The sequence below is a fragment of the Schistocerca serialis genome, chromosome 1, assembly GCF_023864345.2.
Source record: "Schistocerca serialis cubense isolate TAMUIC-IGC-003099 chromosome 1, iqSchSeri2.2, whole genome shotgun sequence".
Classification (NCBI taxonomy): Eukaryota; Metazoa; Arthropoda; class Insecta; order Orthoptera; family Acrididae; genus Schistocerca; species Schistocerca serialis.
In genome coordinates, this window is record NC_064638.1 from 312160004 (window position 1) to 312176667 (window position 16664).

Genomic DNA, 16664 nt, shown 5'->3' on the forward strand with positions numbered 1-16664 from the left:
ATGACAAATCCCTTAACCTGACCCCAGATCAATTCTATTGGAATCAGAATGCAGTGTTAAGGTGACAACTGTATAAATGCAGCGTTTGTACAGTGCACTCAACACCATGAAAATTATTGTTTTCCATATTTTTATGATGCTTGTCACTCTGGCTCATGTGAGACCACATCTGTCCTACAAAACAATTTGCATATTCAAACAGAGTATTTGATTTTTCATTTTTCTCCAAAAAATTTAATTGTGTAATTTTTCTTAACTGCAACAATCTTTTATAAAATATCAATTATTAAGATGTGTATTTGCAATGAAAACTATAGAATTTTGCATCCAATATGTACATAGAAATGAGAAGACGTGCCTTTTCCATGAAAAAGTGATGGTGAAGTAGGAGTTAATTACCACAGATTTGATGAACTTCATATTTAAATGATTTAGGTATTCAAACCTAACATGAAAAATTATACACCACATGGCGTTTCGAACAGCTGGCCAGCAGCAGACTCAATTATCAATCTATGATGCTACCGATTCCACCATGCATACAATTAAATTATTTTATCTTATATTTGTTACGAACAAAAAAGTCTTAGCTGATTTTGCTCTGTACTTGTAAAAAACATTAAGAAAACCTTATTTCTAGCCATTAACCATGTTTTGCAAGGGTTTCACTACACAGCTGGAAGCAGTGTCATCCATTTTCATGTTATGTATGAACAGCGTGACAATCAGACCACAAGTAATGCTTACAGAGACTGAACATATAAGATTTTTGAAATACAAATTACATAGCTAAAGTATGATTAAGAAAAATGTTGATGGCTGTTAATGCATTAGAATGTCAAAGTTTCATTTACACTGACATAGTAATAAGATAGCATATACAGGACCTACTTCCAAGAGTGGAACAACACCAGTGTACATGAGCTATGGCTGCTGACCAATCATTGCATTTGCGTTTGTTTACATCATGTTCATTCTTATGATGAACAAAGTACAGTGGTTAACAGAGGGCAATGAGCGAAACAGCTGGAAACTGGGCCACTTCCTACATCAAGTGGAGTATAGCTGTAAGAATAAAACTAAAGGACTGTAATAAGAAAACCAAACATTTAATTTAGAGCTGATTTTTAATTGAAATTTTACACAGAAATAATGTGGGAAACACGAAAATTGTGTTCAATGTTACAAGGTCAGAAAGAACTTATTGATAATTTTTCTGAGTGTTGCATATTTTGGAGCAATGTTCCACACACAAGCTCAGAAATATAGTTTATAAAATTGCTGGTGCAAAATGGTATATGTGTAAGTAGGTGAGCGAGACTGGGAAACATGTAAAATGCGACTCCTGATGTTCCAGACAAGAAAAATAATGACTTCAGATATTCAAGAGCAACAGAAAAATATCTGATGGGGAAAATAGCAGCCTACAATATTCCAAAGCAACAGAAAAGTATTTCATGAGAAAATCACAACTTCCAATTTCCAAACACTGCAGGAAGACACAATAATGGCGGGGCCTGCGAAATTGTGCGGAAAGAGCTGGATGCACACCTTTGAGTCGCCAGTGACCAGAGGGTTAATTCATTCCATGATGAGCCAACTGAAAAACCTATTTTTGTAAGAATAAATGACATTTATGAGGCACTCCACTTTTAATGACTAAAATACACATTTTCTCCCACAAATTTATTTTCTCAGGGCCCAAATATTTATGCTTTTCTTTCTTAGGGCCAAAAAATATAGATTTTCTTTGATTTTATTTGTACATTCATCCATGGATCATTGCACAACACTACCAGATTTGCCATCATACTGTATCACAATGAATCATCTAATTTGGCGCATGTATATTTCTGAAATTAATAAAAATATAAAATGAATTTTGTATTTTGATGAACGGGAAACTCAAAGTTTTTTTCGGAAATGTTCAATACGCCCCATTAGTGTGGCTGTTATTTGGCATTTTTTAAATTTCTTTTATAATTTATCTTGGCTACACTCCAGTTTGGTTTCTATTCCATGTAAAAATGAGCTGTGTGAAGTTTGAGCTCAATAGGACAGGAACCTTCAAAATTGGTCAACACAAAAATATATATCCATCCACTTTATGAAATATTACTTCTGCACAATAAACTCGGTCATTTCCCAATGAAGGCTGTTAGTGTACCTCAGTTGCCTCAACTGAGTGCATTCTCATGTCACAAATCATTTGGCTTGAGTGACACGAAAGGTCAGTAAGCCCAAGATAGGTAGGGAGAGGGCAGAGCAAGCCACACCATTTCTTTTTACAACTCAACCTTGGCAACTCCAATAGTCCTTCACTTTTAAGGAAGGTAGTGGTAGAAGCAGCAGTAAAACCAATGTCTTTGTCATCAGTTTGTTTATTGGGGAAAAAAGTCATTTATTTGGATACTAGCACCATGAAAGAACTGGAAGCAAACTGCCACCTGTCGAGCAAACATTCAGGTTTTCTTCTACAATTTTACAGGTGTGTATACTAAGTCAAAAGTGCCACAGTGTCTATGCGGTAGTGAGGATTTATTGGGGAAAAAGCATTTATTCCATCAAAGAGGGTGATAAACTGCTTATCAAACAAACATTCTGGAAGTTCGTAAGAAAATGATAAGTGGAAATAAACAGATTTCATTTAAATATTTGTAATTCTTAATACATCACATGTTAATGCAATACGTTTCATTACTATTGAAGAAGATACAGTTTTTGATCAACTAACAGTTGAAAGAACAGCAAGGATTCATGCATGGAATGAGTTATGAGTTACTTGTGATAGATCATCTGAATAAGCAAGGGCAGCTGGGAACAGGCAAGAGCGAGCAAATATTAAATTCAACTTGGTAAATCATTTATGAATTTATAATATAATATATAATTACATTTAAAAAATGAAGGAAAGGATAAACACGCTACTCATTCACTACTGTTAATATTACTCTCACTTCTGTTGTTACCTTGCTGTCATTCAGATTGTTCTTATTTTTTCTCACGCAAACTGTTGATGTCAAGTTAGAGAACTGTTGAATCACAGTTACTTGTCTCAAATAAGGGAATCTTTCTGTAATCCGGTGTTATCCATCAGACGAGGTGGGTTGTGATGAATTATCAGCACAAGAGTTTGTGACATTTGTATTTTCCTTGTTAGTGTGTATGCTGAAGCATGGTTCTCTGCCCATTCAACAGCCAAAGCATCCGATACGTATTTCATCTATCTTTAAGAACTTTAAAAATACACCAATGAACCAAAACAGTTTGACCACCTGTTTCATAGCGTGTTGTTCTACTTTTCAAACACAGTACAGCAGAGGTTCAGCTTGGCATGGATTCTACAAATCTTTGTCAGGAGTCGAGAAGTATGTGGCACCAGATGACTACGCACAAGTCAAGCAATTTCTGCAAATTGCAAGCAGTAGTTTAAGGGCACTCAGATGGTGCTCCATGTGTGTTCCATCGGGTACGGATCACACATGTTTGCTGGTCAAGACATCAATGTGAGTTCTCTATAATGCCCCTCAAATCACTGTAGCATGATTCTGATCATGCAACACAACAGTCCGTCATAGGGGGAGGCTTCAAGCATAAAACGATGCAGACGGTCCACAATTATATTCACTAGTTCACTGCTGTCATGATGCCTTTGATTACCACCAGAGTTCCCACGGAAGCCCAACTCAATGTAAGCCATAACATAATTCTCTCCTCACCACCTTGCTTCTGTGGCATAGCATATGTTTCATGCAGCCATTCACCTGGATGACTGTGTGTAAGGACCCAACCAACAACCTGGTGTAACAAGGAATGTGATTCCTTTGATAGGCGACACGTTTCTACTGATTCACAGTGAAAACTCTGTGATGCTGTTCTCACTGCAATCAAAACTGACAATATTGTTGGGTTAACACAGGGACAAGTAGGAGTAATGCGTGTGGAGTTCCATGTTCAACAATGGCCTTTGATTGTTCTGCACCAGCACTGAACTCTATCATCTAATCTGCCACAAATCGCTGCCTATCCTGGATTACACAGGGGGGAGATCCTCTGCCTTTTATATTTTGTGATGAGGCATGGGTGTCCAATACCATATGGCCTACTTGTTATTTCATGTCCTTAGGTGATTTATTGTACCTGACCAAAAAAAAAAAGCTGTTCTGAGTTTTTCTGTTCTTTTTCCTTCGGAAATGTAAATCCAAAACTGGCTCTTTTTCCATTATATTGGTCAACAATGAAAATGGTTAAGGCTCAAAAATAGTTAATTCTTGTGTATTTTCATATGTTGAATTAAAAAATCACCATAAAAATGACAGATTAACTCTTGCTTTGGAGATGAAGTGACATTTCATTTTTACAGTCCTCATTTTCAGTTTGGGGGAAATCTTGATTTCAGAGTTGGCACCCTGTCCAATAACAAAACAAATGATCTTAAGCTATTTTCTGTGACTGAGTTTCATACAGTTTCTGCTATAATTAAAGCAAAATTTCTGATTTGAGAGTGCTTTTGCAGTGCAAAATTCATAAAAATGTCATGAAAATTTGTAAATAAGGTGAATAGTTTTTGTTCCACTTGTGGTGAAATAACATTTTCCTCACAGAAATGCAATCTGACAACACTTGCGAAGACTGCCCATGAGCATTATTTTGGTATGAAAGTAGGGGATCAGCATAAGTCTTGGGCTCCCATATATGTTGCAACACATGTTCAGTTACACTGCGAGAACTGCTGAAAAAATAAGAAAAGATCTATGGTTTTTGCTGTGCCTATGGCTTGGAAGGAGCCTACAAACCATACAGATAACTGCTATTTATGCTTGACTCCACCTATAGAGGCACGATTGTCTATGAAGAAAAGAACAGTACAGTAACTGAATCTTCAATCTTCATCGATCCATTCCCCATTCAGACAGTTTACCAGTTCCTATTCCACCCAAAAATTGTGTGTTTGAAGTAGAAAATGTAGACAGTGTGGAAGAAGAAGAAAAAGAAGAACCAAGCAAGCCTTCCATATCCTGTGACCCTGATTTTGAGGAAAAAGATGATAAACCACACACACTGGGTCAAATAGAATTGGGTGATCTCATTAGAGGCCTTGACGTGTCACAGGAGAAGGGAGACTACAGCAATGGAATCCTCTCTAAAGTGATGTCACAGTCTCACAGTACAGAAAATGCCACATGGAACTGCTTCCGTTTTTGGAGAAGAAAAACAATCTTGTTTGCTGCAACAGGATGGTTTGATGAAATCTTGATCCAACTAAATGGAGGTTATTCACAGACTCCTCCAAGCTTAGTTTGAAATTTGTATTACTTCACAATAGCAACCCTCTTCCTTCTATTCCTGTTGGTCATGCAGTTCACATGAAGGAGACATATGCAAATATGACAGCCCTCTTGTTCTCTATCAAATATCATGAACATAAATGGAAAATCTGTGGTAATCTAAAAGTCACTGCCACACTCTTAGGAATGCTACTGGAGTACAAATACATTGCTGTCTCTTATGTATGTGGGATAGTAGGGATTGGAAATATTAAAGTAGACTGGCCTGTAAGAAACCTCAATCCTAGCAAGAAAAATGTCATTGCTGAGCCTATCATGGACTCAAAAGACCTCCTTCAAATGTATGAACCTAGGAGAACAGGCCTTTACGTACATAAGAGAGAAATTTCCAAAATCAACTGATGCAAAAATTAAGGAAGGTATTTTTACCGGGCCACAAATTGGAGAACTTTTAAAGGATCCTGTATTTGATCAATTTTTGGAGGAGAAAGAAAAAGAAGCTTGGGAACCCTTCAAGGAAGTAGTTTATGAATTTTTTAGGCAACAACAGAGATTACAACTTATCGTGCTCTTTAATGAGTTCTTCCCCATTAGTTTGACTATTACTTCCAATTATTAGCTCTCTTCTGTAGTTTTCTTTGCCTATTCAGTTTTTCTGTCATTTGCACCAGTCACCACATCTTATGCTGATAAGAGTTTCTCCATGCGTTCAGATATGTTCATCATCATCATCATCATCATCATCATCATCAAGACTGATTATGCCTTTCAGCGTTCAGTCTGGAGCATAGCCCCCCTTATAAAATTCCTCCATGATCCCCTATTCAGTGCTAACATTGGTGCCTCTTCTGATGTTAAACCTATTACTTCAAAATCATTCTTAACCGAATCCAGGTACCTTCTCCTTGGTCTGCCCCGACTCCTCCTACCCTCTACTGCTGAACCCATGAGTCTCTTGGGTAACCTTGCTTCTCCCATGTGTGTAACATGACCCCACCATCTAAGCCTGTTCACCCTGACTGCTACATCTATAGAGTTCATTCCCAGTTTTTCTTTGATTTCCTCATTGTGGACACCCTCCTGCCATTGTTCCCATCTACTAGTACCTGCAATCATCCTAGCTACTTTCATATCCGTAACCTCAACATTATTGATAAGGTAACCTGAATCCACCCAGCTTTCGCTCCCATACAACAAAGTTGGTCGAAAGATTGAACGGTGCACAGATAACTTAGTCTTGGTACTGACTTCCTTCTTGCAGAAGAGAGTAGATCGTAGCTGAGCGCTCACTGCATTAGCCTTGCTACACCTCGCTTCCAGTTCTTTCACTATGTTGCCATCCTGTGAGAATATGCATCCTAAGTACTTGAAACCGTCCACCTGTTCTAACTTTGTTCCTCCTATTTGGCACTCGATCCGTTTATATTTCTTTCCCACTGACATTACTTTCGTTTTGGAGATGCTAATCTTCATACCATAGTCCTTACATTTCTGATCTAGCTCTGAAATATTACTCTGCAAACTTTCAATCGAATCTGCCATCACTTGCATATGCAAGACTGCTTATTTTGTGTTCACATATCTTAATCTCACCCAGCCAGTCTATTGTTTTCAACATATGATCCATAAATAATATGAACAACACTGGAGACAGGTTGCAGCCTTGTCTTACCCCTGAAACTACTCTGAACCATGAACTCAATTTACCGTCAACTCTAACTGCTGCCTGACTATCCATGTTAAGACCTTTAATTGCTTGAAAAAGTTTGCCTCCTATTCCATAATCTCGTAGAACAGACAATAACTTCCTCCTAGGAACCCGGTCATATGCCTTTTCTAGATCTATAAAGCATAGATACTATTCCCTGTTCCACTCATAACACTTCTCCATTATTTGTCATAAGCTAAAGATCTGGTCCTGACAACCTCTAAGAGGCCTAAATCCACACTGATTTTCATCCAATTGCTCCTCAACTAATACTCTCACTTTCCTTTCAACAATACCTGAGAAGATTTTACCCACAACGCTGATTAAAGAGATACCTCTGTAGTTGTTACAATCTTTTCTGTTTCCATGTTTAAAGATTGGTGTGATTACTGCTTTTGTCCAGTCTGATGGAACCTGTCCCGACTCCCAGGCCATTTCAATTATCCTGTGTAGCCATTTAAGACCTGACATTCCACTGTACTTGATGAGTTCCGACTTAATTTCATCCACCCCAGCTGCTTTATTGCATTGCAATCTATTGACCATTTTCTCCACTTCCTCAAACGTGATCCTATTTCCATCATCATTCCTATCCCACTCTACCTCGAAATCTGAAACATTACTGATCGTATTTTCACCTACATTGAGCAACTCTTCAAAATATTCCCTCCATCTGCCCAAGGCATCCACAGGATTCACCAGCAGTTTTCCTGACCTGTCCAAAATACTTGTCGTTTCCTTCTTACCTCCCTTTCAAAGACTGCTAATTACACTCCAGAATGGTTTTCCAGCAGCTTGACCCAATGTCTCCAACCTGTTTCCAAAGTCTTCCCAAGATTTCTTCTTGGATGCTGCAATTATCTGTTTGGCTTTGTTTCTTTCTTCAACATAACTTTTTCTGTTTACCTGAGTTCTAGTATGTAGCCATTTTTTATACGCCTTCTTTTTCCTTTTACAGGCTGCCTTGACTGTGTCATTCCACCAAGCTGTTCGCTTCCTCCTACTTTTACACACTACTGTTCCAAGACATTCTTTAGCCACTTCTAGTACTGTGTCCCTGTACCTTATCCATTCCTTTTCCAATGACTGTAATTGACTACATTCAACTAACTGGTACCTTTCCGAGATCGCTGTTATGTACTTGTGCCTGATTTCCTTATCCTGAAGTTTCTCCACTCTTATCCTCCTACATATGGACCTGACCTCCTGCACTTTCGGCCTCGCAATCCCAATTTCACTGCAGATTAAATAATGATCAGTGTCATCAAAGAATCCCCTGAATACACGTGTGTCCCTCACAGCCTTCCTGAATTCCTGATCTGTTATTATATAGTCAATGACAGATCTGGTTCCCCTGCTTTCCCAAGTATATCAGTGAATGTTCTTATGTTTAAAAAAGGAGTTTGTGATTACTAAGCCCATACTGGCACAGAAATCCAAGAGTTGCTGCCCGTTCCTGTTGTCCTCCATATCCTCTCCACATTTACCCATAACCTTTTCATACCCTTCTGTTCGATTTCCAATCCTGGCGTTAAAATCACCCATGAGCAGAACACTGTCCTTGTCCTTTACTCTAAGAACTACATCACTGAGTGCCTCATAAAAACTATCCATCTTATCTTGATCAGTCCCTTCACAATGCGAATATACTGACACAATCCTAATTTTCTTGCTAGACACTGTCAAATCTATCCACATCAGTCGTTCGTTTACATACCTTATTGCAACTACGCTGGGTTCCAATTCTTTCCTGATGTAAAGCCCTACACCCCATTGTGCTATTCCTGCTTTGACTCCTGACAAGTAGACCTTGTATTCTCCCACTTCTTCTTTCTCACCCCTTACCCAAATGTCACTAACAGCTAAAACGCCCACCCCCATCTTACTTGCAGCCTCTGCCAGCTCTACCTTCTTCCAAGGGTAGCCCCCATTGATATTAATAGCTCCCCATCTCATTACCATTTGTTTGCCAAGTCGTATCTTAGGAGTACCTGGTTTGTCAGTTAGAGGTGGGACTCCGTCACCTCCAAAGGTCCGAGGCATTTTGCTCTGATTGTTGCCAGCATCATATTTAAAGTACCAGGGAAGCAGGTTGCTAGCCTTACTTGCCCCGAGTCCCATTGGGTTTTACCCCTAACGGCTGAGGGACTAACCGGTGGATTTGACAGTCTTTGCCGTATGAGCACAAAGGTGACCACGACTCAGAATATGTCCGAGATGCCCAACCTTATTCCAAAGTAACTGGTATCCCGACTGTCGGGACCACTTACTTGGCCACTCATACGTTGCCCATGGTTCATGAACTAGGACATGACTACAGGAACCCACACCATGAACCACTCAGATATGTTCTACAAAAAAATTTCTTGTCATACTCATAGAGAGTACAGCTTCCAGAATGAGTTTTCACTCTGCAGCGGAGTGTGCGCTGATATGAAACTTCCTGGCAGATTAAAACTGTGTGCCCGACCGAGACTCGAACTCGGGACCTTTGCCTTTCGCGGGCAAGTGCTCTACCAACTGAGCTACCGAAGCACGACTCACGCCCAGTACTCACAGCTTTACTTCTGCCAGTACCTCGTCTCCCACCTTCCAAACTTTACAGAAGCTCTCCTGCGAACCTTGCAGAACTAGCACTCCTGAAAGAAAGGATATTGCGGAGACATGGCTTAGCCACAGCCTGGGGGATGTTTCCAGAATGAGTTTTCACTCTGCAGCGGAGTGTGCGCTGATATGAAACTTCCTGGCAGATTAAAACTGTGTGCCCGACCGAGACTCGAACTCGGGACCTTTGCCTTTCGCGGGCAAGTGCTCTACCAACTGAGCTACCGAAGCACGACTCACGCCCAGTACTCACAGCTTTACTTCTGCCAGTACCTCGTCTCCCACCTTCCAAACTTTACAGAAGCTCTCCTGCGAACCTTGCAGAACTAGCACTCCTGAAAGAAAGGATATTGCGGAGACATGGCTTAGCCACAGCCTGGGGGATGTTTCCAGAATGAGTTTTCACTCTGCAGCGGAGTGTGCGCTGATATGAAACTGTGAGTACTGGGCGTGAGTCGTGCTTCGGTAGCTCAGTTGGTAGAGCACTTGCCCGCGAAAGGCAAAGGTCCCGAGTTCGAGTCTCGGTCGGGCACACAGTTTTAATCTGCCAGGAAGTTTCATATCAGCGCACACTCCGCTGCAGAGTGAAAACTCATTCTGGAAACATCCCCCAGGCTGTGGCTAAGCCATGTCTCCGCAATATCCTTTCTTTCAGGAGTGCTAGTTCTGCAAGGTTCGCAGGAGAGCTTCTGTAAAGTTTGGAAGGTGGGAGACGAGGTACTGGCAGAAGTAAAGCTGTGAGTACTGGGCGTGAGTCGTGCTTCGGTAGCTCAGTTGGTAGAGCACTTGCCCGCGAAAGGCAAAGGTCCCGAGTTCGAGTCTCGGTCGGGCACACAGTTTTAATCTGCCAGGAAGTTTCATATCAGCGCACACTCCGCTGCAGAGTGAAAACTCATTCTGGAAACATCCCCCAGGCTGTGGCTAAGCCATGTCTCCGCAATATCCTTTCTTTCAGGAGTGCTAGTTCTGCAAGGTTCGCAGGAGAGCTTCTGTAAAGTTTGGAAGGTGGGAGACGAGGTACTGGCAGAAGTAAAGCTGTGAGTACTGGGCGTGAGTCGTGCTTCGGTAGCTCAGTTGGTAGAGCACTTGCCCGCGAAAGGCAAAGGTCCCGAGTTCGAGTCTCGGTCGGGCACACAGTTTTAATCTGCCAGGAAGTTTCAGAGTACAGCTTGTTAAACAGACCTTTTATGTACGTAAATTCGTTGAGACTTATTATTCGAGGCTCACTTGACGAAAATTACAACAACATTAGACTGCTGATTAGGTTTGTCACTGAAAAATGTGAAAGAAAATAATTTTTCCTTATCTGAATTAGAATGAAGGAAATCTTCTACAGAATGTAAACAGTGGCATAAAGAAAGACAACTCTCAACAAAGAAAAGCAATTGGCAAGGAAATACAAACATAAGCAAGATATTAATGACTTAACTACATTTTTTATTGCTCTTCCCCTGTCATTTTTATGTTATTACCTTAGGGAACTACAAAATAAAAACCATCATACATTTTAATAAATCTTTGTGGGAACATTAACACATGTTCCCAATAAACATCGGTAAAAGTTTCATTTTGCTAATAGGGTACTTGCAGAGATATACACAATGCTGTTTTTCTGGGGGATGTGTACCCCTAAACTTTTTCATCGACAAAGTAATTTTTTTACGATGTTGAGAACTTGGAGAAGTGCCAAGAATTTATTTTATAAACATAAATTTTTTATTTCATTTTTTCGTATTGGTAATTGCAATACGAACGATACCAGTGCAGTTTTTGGTGGGAAAAGCGATGTCATTGACTGTTTCAAGCATTTTGAAGCTGTGGCAACCGTTCTCGACAACTGAATCACTGGCAACCAGTTTGAAAAGCATGTAGCGCCCTCACCTGCTAATAGTGGGCGATGGTAATGCTACACAGATATGTGCAAGCTCAAACACCGAGCTACCGATGGATGTCTCTACGCTCCTGCTACCATGATGATGATGTCACGGCTAAAAGCAGACGGGTGGTATCCCATGCTTCAGTTATAAGTAAATTTCGCTGCATTATATCCAATGTCGGAGTACCCTCAAACTCTCTCTTTTAAGCACTGGATATACACATTTATATGAAGGTTTAGTGCAGTCATCACAAGTGCGCCCTACTTTTTGAGACATAATATCTCTGTCAATATTTTCTTAACAGATGCAAAACTAGGAGATCTTTTACAACTTCTTGCACCCTCTTAAGCAAAATAATAATATTTCTTGAGAAATTTTTATATGGATAATCAACCTCAAAGAGGGGGGGGGGGGGAGAAAAGAAAAAAAAGACAGACAGACTTGGGGGTAAAAAAGTGTGAACTTGGAATTCGTATATCTGGACATAATTGCTGGATAAACCTGAAACCTTGCATACAATAACTTATCAAAACAAGGTCTTAGAATATAAAATTGCATCTCCTACTGCTCCCCAATAGTTTACAAATTAAGGACAAGGTTGACAATTTTTGCAAGGGGGGGGGGGGGGAGAGAGAGAGAGAGAGAGAGAGAGAGAGAGAGAGAGAGAGGCTTTTTTGAGCTCACAAAAAAGCATCACTCTTCTACAATCTCTTTTAACCATTTTCCTTAGAAAGACTATATTCTAAACTACCTAAATAACTAATTTGGTTTGGCAATGCAAGCACATAAGGCCCTGAAAAACAACAAGCCGTTGTATGAATGAAAAAGAGAACATTCTCCAGAGAAGATTCTCAGAGCAAAAGAACATTCTCCAGGAGAATTTTTTTTTTTTTAATATGAAGAAAAATTTGAAGCATTTCATCTATGGCTGGGATTCTTTCTCACCGCCTCTTCCCCTCCACATTGAGAAAGTTCTTGATGTGTCATCTGCTGCGTCTGGCACCGAACACAGGCTAGCTCTGTTTTCTTTAAGAACATACTGCCACGGATATTCAGTCTCAAAGTTGCCTAAAACTATGGGTTGCATCTTTGATAGCTGAACTAAAGGGTAAAACGGGGAAAGTAAATTTTTAGTAATGTTCACTGGCAATACATGCAAATGTTCACACAGAACTTCAGCAAGTCCGTGTTGGGCACGTGAGAACTTTTTCCGAATTTAGACCACCTGGTGTGGAATGGCCCAATAGCTCACTAATAAATCACCAGAAATTCTTCAAATTCCATTCTTTCAAACATTGCTCAAGAATTATACTAACAGCACCCAAAAACAATATAGAAACAAATATCCAACACCAGAGAGCAACACAGCATATTCCAACATGAGCTATTACACACGTTGTGCCACCACAAAGTCAATCAACGCAACACAAGTATGACCCTGGGGTCAAATCAGATGAGCCAGTGAACTTCAGTTGTCCCCAAAGCTGAAGTATGTGGGACAGTATGGTTCTCGCAGACAAAACATCCAAACTGCACAGTTACCGTTAAACTCTGGTGCTATATGGCCACAGTGAAAAGGTGTCAACAATTTGACCAACTCTGCACAGATGTGGGTGATGCTGATTGCAAAGGAACGCCACTGACCAGAGACCGTGTCTAGGCAATCGAGGAACTGATTTCCAGCAATCACAGATTTTTTGACAATGATCTTCAAACAAAACAGCAGTTCTCAAATCGCTCTATGACCAAAAGTGTCATCATGGAATTGAAAGAAAGGTAGTATGCTCCGGCTGTTTTAGTGACTTTGTTACACTTGAAAAAATGTGTTACATGTCTGCCACTTAGAAGTGTACTGCAGTACGCTGATCCATCTATTTTTTTTACATGTTGCAATGATTATGTTTGTAACATCATCTCAAAAATTCATCTAAAGAGAGAGCAGAATTTAGAGAACTGAGCATCAAAGTTGTTTTCCACACACACTTTATCCCCTGTTTGATTTGCTAATGCTAGAAAAACCATGTATTTGACATTCTGGGAATATCCTTCTGTACGCCTGCAGTTTTTTAAGCTTTACCAAGCCTTTCTTTAGCTTTATAAGCTGATAGTAATGATAAGAGGCCAAGACCTTTTATTAACACCTTACAATTTTTCATGCCACCTGTATGTTCATGAACTTGCAGATTATGTTCAGGAGCTTCTTAAGGGTGTCTAGCATAGTTAGTCCAAGTTCAAAAGATGGAGCACTAGATTCCACACACTTGTCCTCTTCATTTCTCATCATTGACAAATATATGTGGAACATGTCAAGAACTCTTTTACAAAAAAGTACTTAAGGGGGCTTTTTAGTTCAGTTAATTTTTAGATTTAGGAATGACCAGTAGATAAACGAACACAGAAACAACTGTAGGAAACAATAACAGAACAAGACTTGCACATCAATAATTTATACAACACAAAACATTTTGGAACTTACATAGGGATAACCTGCAGAATGACTGATATCAGATCATGGATTTTCATGAAGCTCCTTTTGTCTTTCTCAGGTGGTATACTGTTAACCCACTCATTGTCATCATCTGAAAAAAGAAATGTAATTTAGCACACACTTTAGCTCCTATACACGTCGTACACAGTAGGACTACAACAAAGACTCACCTGGTTTGAAAGAAGTAACAAGTTTATCTAGCGTATACTTTGTGTAATATGTATGTGCGGATAGCAGATCCAAGACAAAGCCCTGGAATTCTCTGACAGCTTTGTCTGTTCTGTGCACCCATTTCAAGTTCTGTGGATGAGACATTTGTACCATATTTAGAATTCACCTTTAAAAATGCTATGGAACAAACAAGCAGCTTAGAAATACAGCAAAATGTGTATAGCAATTGGCAATATAGATTTTCCAGAGTTACAACCCATTTCTATTAGTTTCACAAACATATTAATAGCTTTTCTGGCAAGCATAATAGAAAGACCCCTACCCACAACATGGGTGCATTATAAAATACATAGAGCTACCTTAAATATAATGCTGATGCTTATGTGACTTGTCAGTTCACATCACTGTTTATATCTGCTATGTATCAGGGACAACAGTGACAAATCCATGACAGTATAAAACATCTAAAGCCAAGTATGGACTCGCATGGTTGTAAACAACTCAACAACAACATAAAGTTTACATACACATCCACTTGCGATCCTTCAATTTACAGTAGGATCATCATTTAGCTAAAAGAAACAATACATTAAAAAGAAAACACTAATTAAGAAACTGTAATGCAGTCTGACTACAGTGAGGTGCAATCTTTTCTCCAGGTGTAATATTATAGACCAGTTCTATAAAATGGGAGATGGAAAGAAGTCGCAGTTTCCACAGAAATTTGATATAAAAAAAGTTTTTGCCATTCTTCATAAAACAGTTTGCACGATTTCCACTAGAAGCGAATCTTTTTTCATACTACATATGTATGAGTAGTTAACGTTGTGGATTTAAAGATCAGTTAATATTCACACAAATAGGCCAATGATCTGTCAGCTGACAAATAAAAATAATAGTGAGAGTGCTGGTTAAACTATGCAAGTAAAATATGCAAGATATAGAGTACCCTAAAATGACTTACTGGACATCATTTTTTGCACCATTTCACCAAAGTAAAATTAACTGTTTTTCAAAGGTCGCAATTAAATGCTTGTGATCCAGAGTATGCACTAATCAGCAGTATATAGGCTGATTAAAGATAACACACCTCCCGACTTACGTATAGGCTATTTAGCAGCTCTGCATCTTGAGAAAAGCGCAGAGCAATCCATCGACTATAACATTAAGTACTGTTGACATTCTGCACTTTAGATCTACATGTAAACTACCTGTCATACAAGACTAGGCCCTAGTCTTTCTTCAAATTGCATGCACATTAATTACTGTGGACATTCTGTACTCTGGACCTATATGTAAACTACCTGTCATACTAGAACAGTCCTCCTCCAAATTGCATACACAGCCACTTGCTCAAAAGTTGAAGATCAACCATGCTATTCGACATGCCAAGGGCTGTGTGTGTGTGTGTGTGTGTGTGTGTGTGTAACGTTGAGGACACACAATACTTACAAGTATAGCTTCAACAAAATGACGAAGATCCTGTTTCAATAAAGATATGCAGTCTCTTGATTTACGAAGCAATTCACACAGATCTTCATCCTGCAAAACAAATGTATTGCAGTACGCATACTTTGAAAACTGGTCAAATATGTTGACAACATAGCCAAGACAAACCTGAATTTCTGAATCTTTAAGAATGCAAACTAATTCTTCATATGGTTTCAAACTCTTTTCGTTGATGAAATCCAACAAAATAGCCCTCAGGTCATTGGGCAACTGAAAGCGAACGCGCTGCTGCACAGCACGGCTTCTATTACCAGCTACTTTGAGAATGGACGGTGTACAGGAACCGCTTGAAATTACCGACACTGCCATGCCTAAAATACAACACGTTTAGTATGTTAAACAGTACCGAATGTTAACGAACAATTCTGTATCTGCATAGAAATCCACAAGTACTTGCTATACATGGCGTAAATTGACAGTTTCACACACCTTAAACTTAACACTCTCTCTCTGCTACAACTTTCTTTCGCGACAAGACCTTGTTGATCAATTTATACGACATGATTACAAACTACTTGCACAATATGTCTCAAACTCAAACCCACGTTTTCCACACAACACAAAGATGTTCAGCGTGAGCGAGCCGCTGGTGAAATCCAAGGAGGTTTCTCCGCGGTGTACCTTGCGGATCTACAGCGCAACTATGCTAATATCTTTGGAAATAGGGTTGCCAGATTCCCGCTTTTCCGGGACAGTCCTAATGTCAGATAAAAGAAATCGGTATCCCGGAAAATACCGCTGGGACTGCAGTTTATCCCTGACTTCGTATTTTAGAGGAATATTCTAAATACAATCTATTTTTACTTCAAATTCTTGCGTGGATCTGTACTTCAACTTCAGCTGTTAAGCTAAATAACAAAAGTCTGTATTATCGCAGTTAACAGCGTCCATAAAGGAGTAGATAGTATTACGCGGCAACGCTTGTGAGTTTCCATTATTGTCCTTTATTTCAGTTTACTTTAAGCTTTACAGTTACGTGTTTCTCTGGTTCGTATCGCGGTTAATTTGTTATTAAAGAC

The 16664-nt window shown here is 39.5% G+C and overlaps 1 protein-coding gene across 1 annotated transcript in view; it reads right to left on the reverse strand.

The window, feature by feature from the left end:
- The window catches only part of LOC126469596 (RNA polymerase I-specific transcription initiation factor RRN3), a 51348-nt gene extending 35119 nt beyond the window's left edge, over positions 1–16229 (reverse strand). The window contains exons 1-5 of the mRNA XM_050096721.1: positions 16075–16229; positions 15754–15956; positions 15589–15678; positions 14136–14265; positions 13954–14056 (exon numbers count right to left, since the gene is read on the reverse strand). Coding sequence (XP_049952678.1) covers positions 13954–14056; positions 14136–14265; positions 15589–15678; positions 15754–15954 — 524 coding nt within the window. The 5' untranslated portion in view covers positions 15955–15956; positions 16075–16229. The remainder of the gene's footprint in view (positions 1–13953; positions 14057–14135; positions 14266–15588; positions 15679–15753; positions 15957–16074) is intronic.
- Positions 16230–16664: the final 435 nt, after the last annotated feature.